The sequence below is a fragment of the Phalacrocorax carbo genome, chromosome 2 (assembly GCF_963921805.1).
Source record: "Phalacrocorax carbo chromosome 2, bPhaCar2.1, whole genome shotgun sequence".
In the NCBI taxonomy this organism is placed as follows: domain Eukaryota; kingdom Metazoa; phylum Chordata; class Aves; order Suliformes; family Phalacrocoracidae; genus Phalacrocorax; species Phalacrocorax carbo.
In genome coordinates this window covers 68,479,678-68,493,534 of record NC_087514.1, presented here as the reverse complement: position 1 = coordinate 68,493,534, position 13,857 = coordinate 68,479,678, and the positions used below count along the sequence as shown (strand labels likewise).

The 13,857-nt window shown below is 37.1% G+C and overlaps 1 protein-coding gene across 1 annotated transcript in view; it reads left to right on the top strand.

Moving 5' to 3' along the window:
- Window positions 1–13,857, top strand: part of GABBR2 (gamma-aminobutyric acid type B receptor subunit 2) — a 491,408-nt gene that overhangs the window by 233,862 nt on the left and 243,689 nt on the right. Inside the window, exons 5-7 of the mRNA XM_064443206.1 lie at window positions 5,012–5,077; window positions 10,807–10,998; window positions 12,107–12,343. Coding sequence (XP_064299276.1) covers window positions 5,012–5,077; window positions 10,807–10,998; window positions 12,107–12,343 — 495 coding nt within the window. The remainder of the gene's footprint in view (window positions 1–5,011; window positions 5,078–10,806; window positions 10,999–12,106; window positions 12,344–13,857) is intronic.

Sequence of the window (13,857 nt, the reverse complement as noted above, 5' to 3'; positions counted from 1 at the left end):
ATTAGAAACGAGACAGATTAAAATCTGATCGCAGAAGGGAAGCTCGGCAGGCAGAAAAAAAATAGCTGCCTTTTCCAGCATAATGTGCATCACTCAAACTCTGAAAAGGCTAAAGAGTGCCTCATATCTGAGGCTATTAGAAATGGCAGTGGAGGAGACAAGTTGTTCTTCATCCCTCAGTGGAGCATCTTAGATGTCTTGATCCTCAATGTCTTCAGGGTTTACACTACTCAGCTGTCAGCAGTGCCAAAGACACTTTATATTTAGTGGATGACTAATATCCTCACCTATAAGAAAGAAAGGAGCAAGAGACTTATTCATTTTTGAGGCTGTGCTATAGTCTTAATTTACAAAACATGTTTTTATCAAGAGTCCACCACAACTGTGGGTAAATGAAATGTAACTGGTCTTCATTTTCTTGTTTGAACTTTAGTCCATATGGGAACATATGTATTGCTTACTGAGGGGCAAAGTTTAAATGCTGATATTGCTACTCTAATCTCTGAGAAGAGTAGATATGACAGCTCACCATCTGGCAAATGGTCTAAACATTGGTCTTTTTATATAAGTGCAGTTTTGGGAGTTGCCTTCCCCCTGGGATGTTTTCAGTCAACTCATAGATCACCTACCTAGTTCCATGAATTAAAAACTTTCCTATCAAATGCACTTTAGCTCCATGCAAGCAATTTACAACTCTGTGAGAAAGAAAGAGTACTTGACAGTTGCTGGGATCCGGTGGGTGACTTCTTTGATCCCTGCAAGAGAGTTACACTGTGTTAACTTGCATCAGTCCTGTGAAGGCTGATGTAAAGGAATAGAATATCCTTGCCAGGAAATCATACTGGTTGATAGTCAGTTAACAGTGTGAGTGAAGTGGGAAAAAAATTATGCCCCAGTAAGTGTCTGATGTATCTCTTTGCATAAGACTATAATGTGGACATATACTCTGACCCGTGAGCACTGAAATGAACTCAGCTCTGATAAACTTCAATGGAGACTTCACTATCCATACAGATAAAATCTCTGCAACGGATGTGAACTATGACCAGTTGCGTGAATTTGAAGCTTCGGTGTCTTATGCAGGACAGAGCCAGCAGACCCAAGCCTGGCATCAAATAAATCTAGGCTTATTTACCATCTTGAATGCAATTCTTCAGGAACAAATATGGAAAAAATGTGTAGGGGGATGCAGAAAACAGGGTTTGAGAGAAAGAGGCTTACTGATGAGTGTGTCCAGGAGAGTGCACAGAGGAATACTGTTATGTTATGCATGGAAGAGGAAAAGCTATTGTACAGACTTTCCTAAATTACTTCCTTCTACATGTGTTCTAATGTACAATTCTTTGGTTACCTGACTGCACACTAAATTTTCCACTCTTTTTAAATGCAAGCCATAAAAACCCCAGGCACTGCATCTCACAGCATCGTATTGATATCTGCATGGTTATAAACAGGAGGAATCTTTTATGATTTCCCATACATGACTAACAAACAAGAACTATATATTATGTTCTTCATGATGCAGCTTTATGAAGCTGGACAAAGAGAAAGATATTCAGCTATATATTCACTGTCAGCTTGACCCTGTAATCCCATACCGTCCATTTAACCCAGCAACATCCCTGTCTCATTTTGGATCTTCATCCCAGTCTGAACTTCCTTGCTTACCCAATGTCATGTTCTGCTTCTCTGATATCTCATGTCCCTCTGAGTACCTTTGTCTCGATTATTGTTCCATTTTCTTCTGGGCCTGCTTTTTGAGATTGCAGTTGCCCTAACAGTAACTATTTGTCAAGCTTCCTAGTTACCACACTCTTGAAAAGTTCTAATTCTCACTTCCAAGCTCCTTATTCATAGAATCATAGAATCATAGAATCATTAAGGTTGGAAAAGACCCTTAAGATCATCGAGTCCAACTGCTAACCTATCACTGCCAAGTCCACCACTAAACCATATCCTCAAGCACCATGTCTACCCTTCCTTTAAATACCTCCAGAGATAGAGACTCGGCCACCTCCCTGGGCAGCCTGTTCCACTGTTTGACATTCCACTGTTTGACATTCAATGCTGGTCTTAAGCTTACTGCTACCTCCCCAGCTGTTTGCTCCATCTTTGCCTAAAAAGTGTAAGTACTCATTATCCACATTCCTTATTGGGTCTGTCTCTCCTTCGCATATGCTCCTTTTTTCTCTCACTGGATTCTACCTCCAGTCACTTATTTATTGACTTTCAGCATTATCTTGGATAATCTGTCTCTGGCCAGTACTGTGCATATGTGGATTGTGATTTTCACCACCCTTCAAAGGGTTAACACCTGGACAAATGTGGGGGAAAACTGGAGATTCATATTTCTGTCAGAGAAACCTTCTTTTTCTTAGCGTATTGCATATAAAAATACATGGAAAAGAACATTGTTACTTATTCTTTAATCGGTGGTAATAGAACATTCCTTTTGATCTTCTTCAGTTAGTTTGTTGTTGGATGCTATCCAAATCTTCTAGTGAACACAGGCACGTTAATGTCCTGCTTACTGTACTGAGTGTTTCAAAAACAGTAATTTATGTGTTAACATGGAAATTAATTACTTTAGGCAAAAGACCATTTGGGTATTGCATCTTGGCTCTATCATACATTCCGTGGATGACAGAATATCAGGGATTGTCAAGTTCTAGAGCCATAGCTGATCTTTGAACTTGGGCCTTGAAGCTTTCTAGTTGAACATCAGGGATATTTGACAACTTGGTTCAGATGTGGTTCTCACAGTTCACAGGTTTCCTTCTCTGGCATTGGAAGCTCAGCTCTTGCTGGCAGTGGAGATTCCTACCTGACAGAAAATCCAGCTTCCCTGAAATCTTTAGTCAGATATTGAGATGGTCAGATATTCAGAACTGGGATTTGCTGACAGCTGGACAATTCAGCAAATACACCCATTTGCTTGGTGCCTGAACAAGAGGAGAGTATGTTTGAAAATAGGATTGACTGCCAGTATTAGAATGGGTGCTGGTCTATGCCTTGCGTGAAAAACGTTTTCAAGATTGGTTTCTTGAGTGCCCGTTTCCTTGCATGCCTGGAGACGAAAGGAACTGTAGAGCCACATATTCCTGTGGCTGAATGCACAATATTTAGGTCTGAATACTATTGCCAAACTAATTGCACAGTAATATTAGTATAAGACAATCCTTGCAAGCAGTAACATTATTGAAATGGGATAGGATATTTCTGGGGAAAAATAGGATGAACTATACATTTCTTTTAGTGTTTTACAGTAAAAAAAGTAGTCACTGTGGGAAAAGTACTCTGCTTTATCAGAAAAACAGGTGGAAGTAATGTCTTAAAGCATGATACCACATACCACAGGCACTACACCTTCAGTTTGAAGGTCGCTGCATAGCCAGTGGGCAGCATTCCTGCATGTGCACTATAAAGTTACTCTCTACACCCTGTCTACAGTCTCTGGTGCTCTAAAACTATGAGGCTTCACACGTTCTGTTTTCTAAAATTGGTTCTCATCATTTATAAAATGAAAAGGATTTTATTCAATGTTAAGTTTAATAATTGAGTGCCGTGTCATTTATTTTTTAACCAAACTTTACTACTCTTCTTTCAAATATGAAATCTGCATCTTTATGTTCAGAGAGGTCAAGCGATTCAGAGTTCCAAGAGTGACCAAAATTATTATATAATAATGGATGAAAGGATTTTTTTCTGCATAGTTCCTAAATCCATTTATTGTCCTTACACAACTGTAATACTATTGCTCTAATTTGTGTGATTTATTTGTTTAGTTTCATGTGACCTTGTTAGATTTGTTTACAAAGAATCTAATCCACTTCAATAAGTTTCATATTACTTTCTCAATCTGTGGGTAAATATAGAAATAAAGATAAGCAGGCTTACTGAAAATGCAAAGGTTCAGAATGAGCAAAGCATATTCTTGCTGACTTTAACCATGCTAAGAGTGATAATAATTTCATGCATTTAATTGCAGAAGCATTCGAGTATCTTTTTGCACTGTCCATCATAGTATTTTCTGCTGAACAGGAAATAAACATCAAAATTATCTAAACTGAAAAATCTTTGATAAATTGATTTAATTAAAACTGAAATGTTTTTCGCCACTGAAATTCACACTGAATCATCCATCCCTTTTTTTCCTTGGAGAGGCAAAGAGCTATTAGTAATTCTAACCATGTTCTATAAAAGAAATGAAAAACTAGATTTACTCAAGCTTTTGCTGAGAACTCAGCTCTTGAGTGAAACAAAAAGTAATATTAAGTCACAAAAATGTATCTGTTCTGTGCTTTGTAGATTTTAGCAATTTTTCATGAGAAAAAAGCTAACCCAGTTCCTGAAGAAATGTTTCCCTGCATATGCTCCTGAATTTAGCAATATTTTCTTAATACGTTTCTAAGTATGAAAGTAAAATGATCTCTTTTGACTTCAGTCATAGATTCTTGAAGTATGATGGTTTTTTTGAATGTGTGGAGGTGGAAGAGAGGAGGAGAGAGAGGATTGACAATGTGTTACAGTGACTGTAGAGAAGATGCTGTATGAGTAAAACCTTTAAAAATTACTAAAGCGGGCATAATATCAAGGCGTTTTATCTCACTTACAAATCTCCAGTCTCTCAATTTTACAGCATTAGTTCATGTAAGCAGTGAAAAGCATGTATTTTCAGCTGGTATTAATATGCAAAATAAAAAAAAATTGTAACGGATGAAAAGAATAGCTGATACTTTAGTGTTATTGAATAGTAACATTTGACAAGATAAACATTACAGTTTTATTCTCATTAGTGCTATTGCTTAATCTTTTTTTTTTTCAAACACCTCAGCTGCTCTCACAGTATTTCAAGTTCTTGAACTTACAGAAAAGGGAACAGTTTTGAATTAATTTTGCTGTCTGCAGCTGTAATCTGTGCTAACTCTCCACACAATTTGAATGGCCAACTGAAGTGGTTTCTGGAAAGGCTGTGACTATTTAACTGCCATGTATTTTATTCAATCTGCAGGGTAATGATGTTCGGATAATCCTTGGCCAGTTTGATGAGGAAATGGCTGTGAAAGTTTTCTGCTGTGTAAGTAAATATATTTAATTGCATATCAGAATAAAGAATGTGTTCATTCGAATAAGAAATATATTTGAGCATAAACAATTATTCATGTGGTTCAGCTTTGTCAAGATTTATATCATCAAGAAAGGCTACACATGCTTAGATCCATTTCTGTTTCAATAAAATACTTTGTACTTGGATTCAGTGGAATTTAAGTGTGGACTACATGGTTAACTTCTTATCGCTTTCCTGTGGTGGAATTAAATGCCAGTCGAGCTTCATCATTTCCCTGCATGTCAGATCCAGGGAAATGCTTGTATATTTAGCAGCACATACAGAGAATTGCAAGATTGTAATCTTGTCCAAGAGTTGTGTTCTGGTGGTAATGTCTGCATGTATATGCTTTTGCATGCTTTGCTTTGAAAGAATAAGAAATTCAAGCACTTCCTATACATGCCAAGTAAGCAACCCTAATAGTTTCTTCTACTCAAAACGTTGCTAATTTTAAAGTTGTCATTCACTTTTTACATGAAAGCAAATTTTAGTTCATAAAAAATAAATTTTTTTTGAATAAAAGGAAATGTAGTAAGACCAGCATCCATAAAATTCACTATCCTCACCATTTGTTTGTGTGAATGTGCTGCAAACATATACAGCGTAATTGTTATCGAAAGTAGCAAGATTAAAATGTGATCTTCATTTGTACCTGCTCAAAAAAAAAAATCCCAAACAGGCACATTTTAGTGGACTAAATTTTGTACTGGTATTGAACTCTTAGTCTAAATAAATAGATTAATTCTGTATGAGCCAAGCACACAATAAATATAATGGAAGAATAATGATGGCACCAAAATTTCAGAGGGTGTTTTTTAGTGTTCATTTAGGGAGACAAAGTTACCTATCAAAGCAAAGAAAGGAAAGGCAGAAGTTCAAAATCTGAGTGCTACGTGTGCCTCAGCCACAGCTGTCCCAGTCACTGGCAAAATGTGGAAAGGAGATTGTAGAGTATATTTGGAAGGAACAAAATCTGTTTGCATCCAAAAGCAAATGGAAAGCATTATTTTCTTTTTCATTCTTCTCATCTCTGATCAGTCTTTGTATATAGATCTTTTTGTTCTGGCATTTAAATTGGACTCACAGAGATAATCTCCCATTTTCCATTCCTGGAATAAAGAATGGTCCTTCTGCAGCCCAGCTCCTCCTCAGATCTCTTGCGGCTGGGCTGTTTCCCCAACTGAGGGGTCCCAGTCAGAACTGTCTTCCAACCCAGTGTCAGACAAGAGATTGGCCTCGCTTATGCCACTGCCCTTAGTATCTAGTTGCCTTCCTCTACAGTTCTTTTCAAAGTCCGCGTGCCTGTGAGGCCACTGAAGAAATCCAGAAGTCCTTGGAGGGGCAGCATGTTCCCTTGTACGCACCACTGTAGTCTGAAGGATTTCAGGTGGCTGATGTCTCTCTCACACGAATGCCCAGTGCAGCTTTCTGCAGCAGTGGTTTGGTATGAACATGGGAAGCATGCGTAACTCAGAGCAGTGTAGAGTAACAGCTGCTTCTAAAGTACGATAGTGTCAAAAATAATAAGATGGATTTTTCTGGAGCCTGGAGAAATCTGAAAGATCATGTATTTAGGTTTGTATAAATGTATTTATATATGAGAGATTCAGCAGGAGACTGAATGTAGGAGAGGGTCATTCAAAGTAGGTCATTAATGCACTACAGTATGTCAATGAGCTTGTTATTAGTCATAAAATATATTGTTGACTCATGCAATCTTACAGCATGTGTCTATGAGCACAATAATTTAGATATGTCAAGTTTTTTAACCGCCTTCCCCAGGTGTATCCTCAGACAGGTTTCACTTGTGATTCTGTGATATATTTTGGAGCATGGTTGATGTCAGCCAGAGAAAGGCTTTGGGTTTGTTAAAGGGAGGTACCTTTGTACTAGTGCGTCTGTTTAGTTATTTTGGTTTTTTTTTATCCTGATTGTAGTTATAACCTGAGTATTATTTGCTAATGATTTATGTAGATGGGAAAACCTTTAAAGTCTTCCTCAGTTTTCTGTCTGGATTCAGCAATTATATGCTGTGAGGTTTCCTCAGGATATCCATGGGAATTTATATGCTCAGTTTAATTTTGCCTGCCTATTTCCTCCCCCTCCCTCCCAAACACACACACAAAAGATGCAGAGTACATAAAGATAAACGGACTAAAAGGTAGTCTAATTCAGTGGCAAACTTTAAAAACATGACAGGACTAATTCAAGCCAGAGTGAATGTTAGCAGGTGTTTCCTACAGTGATTTAAATAAGCTTAGCTCTTTATTGAACACCACTGTCAAAAGCAGTTAGCAATTTTAATTCTATGGGAAATCTTAGGTTTCTAATGTTGTTTTCACCTCAGTGGGATGACTGTGATATTTTTCATGGAATAGAAATTAGGGTATTTTGCTCAAAACTTAACACTCAACAATCAAAATGGTCAACTGTGTTGGATAGACATCTTTTTTTTAATTTGAAATCGGTTTAATTGAAATTGAAATTGCATCTTCCCAATAAAAACGTCAGTTCTGCAGAAAATTTTTCCAATACATTATCTTTAAGCAATAGAGACAATGCAGTATAGCCAACAAGGCTGATACCTAGCTGATACAATGATCTGTCTGAAGACAATTTAACAAGATTACTATTATGCATAGGTCACTGCATGAGCTTTAGGTGTCTCTTTTAGTAAACATTTAATAATAACTAAAGCCAGGCTTAATCAGCACATTTGCTACAAAAGGACTGGACAGTGTTCTTTAGCTGATAGAGTTTTATCCCTGAGCCTCTCTTTTGGAATTAAAGGCACTATTGGTTTTTAATGAGAAAAATAAAGGTCCACTGCAATTCAGTCTACAGGCATTCTTGTAGGGGTGGGATATAGGGTGTGTCCATGCTGTCATGTTGGAAACATGATGGAAATTCAATTGCAGTATGATTTTGCAGGCCCTTTTGAACAAAATTCTAGTAATTGTTTACTACACATAGAAAGATCTTTTACATAAATTTCTTTGTTTTAAATAAGTGTCTCTATATGGATTCAAACAAGAATGACAAGTTTGGAAAAAAAAATCAGGTTCACAATGGCAGAAGAAGTCCAGGACAGTTTCCTGGCTGCTTGACAGCAGCTCGGGATTGGCAGCCTAGGTAGGGTACATGTGAAAGGTTAGGGAAGACTTATGACAGTTGGATTTGATGATCCTGGAGGTCTTTTCCAACCTTAATGATTCTATGATTCCATGACTACTTTATGCTGTTCTGATGAAACAAAGCACTTGTAAATATTCTTCACCTTACTTTTGTGTGCCAACAAATCTTACCTTCAAAACTAAAACCTGTAAGAAGTGCTCTGCATGAATTCAAACAGTTCAAGGAAGATCTGCATATTTCAAGGAAATATCTCTTTTAAGCATCAAAATCATCTCTGTTTAGCAAAATCAACAGGGAGGAAATGGTGGCAGAAAGAACTATTTTGAGAAAAGTCTTCTGGAACCCAAACACTAAAAACTGTGCTGTCACTAGAAAAGTGACTGCATGGTCATGCTGCTCAGCTGTGGAGGAGCTGATTTTGTTCCTCCTTCTTCTGCCTTCCCCAGATTACCCTTCAAACCCTACCATGCCACCAGGTCTTGAATGAAGAGTTGCCGGCTCTTAAAGTGTTTGGGTTTTGTTTTTTAAAGCAAAATGTAGATGTGTAACCAAATTCCTGCAGGAATGTGAAACTTTGAGTACAATGATCCCTTGTTTCCAGGATGGAATTTCTGGCTATTTTTAAACTTTCGATTTTCAGCCCATATCCCAGGACGTTTACAGATTATGCATGAAACAGGCTCAAGTGCAAACAGAAAATTTCCAGCAGCTCCAGTTTCAGAATAGTTCGTAACCAATGCTTTCCTTGCACCACACAATTTGATACTTTAATCTGTATAGAGCAGGGGAAGCTACTGATCATTGTCCTTCTCTAAAAGCGCTGTTCTGGGTTAATTTGTGTCCTCAGTGATTTGAAAACTGTCAAATAAAAGACACTATATCACTGAAAGGTCTTGAATGACCTCATTTTGTAATGGAAACTCTTTTAGACATCAGAAAGTGTTGCAGGATGGGATTGCTATTTTCCTCACAGGTGGACCTGGAATGCGGTATTGCCATAGCTGTAGGAAGAGCGGAGATGGGCAGGAGTGCAAAAGCAGATGTGTTTCTGGAAGGGTGCAATTAAGGAGTGAGAGACAGACAAGTAATTTATGTGGATTGTGGAATAAGTAAGATATGAGATGCAAGGTGCGGGGTCTCAGGCAGGAGTGTTTTTAAGCAGCACTGTATACAAATACACAAAATTTCAATTTGGCTGAACAAAAGCTCCTGTGACAAGGGGCCAAACAAATCTGCTTTGTGCACAATACATTTATGAACCAAGTTGACACCATTATAATAGCCTTCACAGATTTAAAGCTCAATTTTAATTTGGGTATTAATGTATTTAGGAGGCTGTCCTATTTTGCATTTTTTGCTGTTCATCTTTATTCTTCTGATAGTCTTCTGGTATGATCTTTGGGATACTTTTCAAAACAGTTATGTTCTGAATGACTAATATCTCCTGTTTGCATTCTCATAATTTCCTCCTTCTGTAACATTTTCTGCGAAGATATAGCAGTGTTCCAGTTAAGAACTCTAAGGTTGCACCATGTAGTTCTAAAATTTGCAGTTTTTATCTTGTAAGTATGTCTTGTATCTCCAGTATTGCTTATATTAGGAGGCAAAGAAGCATGAAACCTGCTGTTTTGAAATGGAGTCTGACTAAAATGTCAAAAGAAAAAAATCTAGGTACAAGACAGTGAGAGAAACATCTGAGATAAAATTTGCTAATTTTATCCTAGAACATTATTCCACACAATGGAATAGAATATCTGTCGTCAATAGGCCAGCTTTTAGGCACAACAGCATATGTGCCTGATCTTCTGTTTCCTGTTACATGTATCTGCTGTGTATTGTAAGGAAATAACCATCATCTCAGTATGTTGGAGTACATTGGGCTGAATTTAGTATTCAAACCATGTAGAATTTCACATGAAGAAATTTCTTCATGAAAAAAAGAAATCACTGAGATTTGCTTGCTTTATCAATTTACTATTGATTCATGCTCCTCAGAAGAAACTGCTTACTTAATGTCCCTGTGGTCTCTGTTTTAGCACAGTCACATAATCCATATTTGCAATATTGAGATTTGATGGTGCCTAGGATCCAAGCTTTCTTGTTTAGCCTTATCCTGTTTTATGTGGTCTTTAGGACGATATTAGGATGATAATAATTTAGCTTAAACATGGTAGCATGCTGGACCTACCACTCATCTTACACTTGCGCTATGGAGAATCTTTTATGCAAATCCTCTGCCTCCTGCCAGTGTTCCTCTTTATCTCCCCTGATTTTAGAATCCAGTATTTTATTTTTCTGTTTTTGAATAAATGGTCTATTGAAAGCAAAATAGGTTTTAGTATATTCTTTTCTCATTACCTGAATTTTAAAGACAGGAACTTCAAGAAAGGAGCCTTCATTGTTAGCAAGTAATTGTTCTAAACTGTTCAAAATACTTGTGTATCCTTCAATTATGCCATAATTTCATTAATAATGGGAAAAAATATGAACAGAAAACAATTACTTTTATGTTCAATATGTCTATTTCAATGTCTGTTAGCCTTTCTGCTTTTCTTTTTTTGTAGGCTTATGAGGAAGAAATGTATGGCAGCAAGTACCAGTGGATTATTCCGGGGTGGTATGAAAACCTTTGGTGGGAATCCTGGATTAATTCCTCACAATGTCTCAGCAAAAATCTTCTTGCAGCCATGGAAGGTTATATTGGAGTAGATTTCGAACCTCTCAGCTCAAAAATGATAAAGACCATATCAGGAAGGGTTAGTATTTTTCCTCCAAGTAGTTTATTATGCAATCAGTTGTCTTGCCAGTGTCTTGACACAGCAAAGCACGGGGGAGGGGGGCGAAGCTAAAGGGTTCTTCTGCAAAGAGAGCTGGCAGTCATCATGGTTATTCTCATCTCTCCACTGGTTTGCAATTTTTAAATATTTAAAAATCAATTCCAGTGTCCACAGGATAAGGAAGCAGTAAAGTTTCTTGCTTCAAATCTGTCCTGTTTCCCCTCTATGAATATTACAGTTCAATGTACAGTAAAGCTTGAATTATAGTATGCAGTATCACATGCTGTGTCCTGTCAAGTTAAATAGATGAGCACAGAAACAGAAAACTTTTATGTTTAACCCCAATCCTGCAAACGGCCAATTTCATTGATGATTTGTGCCTTTCAGAACTAGGGGCGGGGCTTGCTTTTATTATGTAAATATGTAGCATTTCCGTAAAGTACATAACATTTTCTCACTGAACAAATGCGTGCGAACTCTGGCCAATGAATAAGCATGCTGATTTTGCTGCTTTTCATCTTTGTTCATCTGTCTTTCATGCCTTGCTGAGTAAGCATGAAAGGCAATTTTACAAAAAGGCAACTCATCATGAGATAGTACACCATAAAGAGCATACTAAACTTGTAAAACATAGACAAATTGCCACTCAAATAATTTTACATTAAGCAAATAATTGCTCAAGTAAAGGCTATTTGATTTGCATTATCCTAAACAGTTTAATCAACCACTAATTTGCAGGGATACAGACTTAATCTCTGTTCTAGTATTATGGCTTGCCAGTATGGTGGTGGCTTTGGTTGAACTGAAACCTTTTGTTTGAAAGCAAAAGAAAGCAAGTTGTCCTTCATACAGAGAAGCAGAACAACTGCTTTACGGTCTCTCTGTCTCCTTGATCTCCCACCCAGTTGCACCATCAGTCCTGTAAGTCAGGCAGCATATGTTTCTTCCTTAATACTTGTTTTGGCAGTGTTTTCTGTATTAGTGATGCATGCCTCTAACTGGAGATTGCGGTTTGAGGTGTAGGTTTGGTCCCAAATCTGTAAAATGTTAAGTATTGAAGTAAACCTGAAATTTTTCTCCTCCACAGACTCCACAGCAATATGAAAAGGAATACAATGCTAAGCGCGGTGATGGACAATCCAGCAAATTTCATGGTTATGCCTATGATGGAATATGGGTGATTGCCAAGACTCTGCAGCGGGCAATGAAGTATCTCAATACCACCAACAAGCACCAAAAAATTGAAGATTTTAACTATACGAATCACAAACTTGGCAAAATTTTTCTGGATGCTATGAATGAAACCAACTTCTTTGGAGTAACGGTAAGTCTCAACCAGATACTTGCTGGGGTGGAGGAGGCTTGTGATTTTAAGTCAGTAGCTGAATCAAGCATTAAATTTTAAATACTCATGAAAAAGAAACACGGTTGTGTATTTCTTATATCTTCAGAGCCTCCACAGTTCTACTCTATCTTAAAAATTAATGTTGTTGCCTTGAGACTTTTGCTCATTACCTGCCTTCTGATGCCAAGTGATGTCACTGTACAGTTCCTTGGTTATCAGATTTTTAAGCAAGGATGTAGTCTGAATTAACCACTCAGAGTGGTCTCAAGGGAACTGCAAGCATTGTAAGCTGCAGTGACCTTTTAAGTGACTGTTTTAGCAGTTGAGGAGTAGCCGGAATGTGATCTGAAAATACCTCCTATTTCCCTCCATCATTTATTTTTGATAATAGGTTATAGTACACTAACGTCTCCAACTCCAGTGCTGTACATCCTCGATATTCTTACAACATACTTCAGTTGCCATTTAAGTTTATTTATAATTTTTTTCACAGTCAAGTACAAAGCATGCTGACTATAACATAAGAAGAACTGGTCACTTGTAGTAATAACCTCATTCTGTTTTCAATTGCACCATTGCAAAGAGCATCTTTCTTTATGCTTTCTGTGAATATGATATCAGAAACACTGTCATGTCATAAATAGTAAACCCCTTTACCCAATTTTCATTTTCTTTGAAATTATTTATAGTAAACGACAAAAAATAGAATAACTGTTGAGTGATGTTTTCGTGAAATTTTTAAACAATTTTGAAAAGACTTGCTGGGAGTGAAGCTAGTTCCTGATTACACAGAATGTCAGTATTTTGGTTTTCTGTTCTTTTATTGACCCTTTTTTTTCCTAGGAGACAACATTTAGAAAACAGTTTAGGCTATTGCCCAAAGACTTGACAGGACTAATCCTCTTTTGCTGTGCATCAGCAGCTCAGTACATAGATGTTACTTATTCTAATTCTACTGTCAGAAATCTATTGGAAAGAAAATGATAGGTATTCCTTAAACATTCCTGAAGGTTCTGGTCTTTTTCTGCACTTTTTTTTTCTTTTAACAAAATGGTTCCTTCTGCTATTTTTCTTCAAGCTTATCTGACTTACAGTCATGTTGATTACCATATAATTTTCTCGTGTATTTTGAATATAGAGAAGGGAAACATATATTTGGTGTTTTGTTAGAAAACAGTAATATAGTGATATGCTACACTTCTTCAAAGTGTACTGTTTCACAGGTACAAAAGAACTTTGTGAGGAGAAATGCGATACAAACAAAAAAAGACCTGCAGGGAAGTTCCTACAGTTTTATTAATCTGAATGTCCTAATTCTGCATTCAGATCCCCCGATGTTGGCCATTTTGAAATCGAGTAAGGCATCATGTGGTTAGAATGGTCCATTCTTTCCAACCAGCTTTCAGGATAGAAGTCCTTTTGATTTCGGACTAGGTTGGCTTTCATGCTTTACATTTTTTCTAATTCCTTGCTTATCAGAACACTTCTTTTTT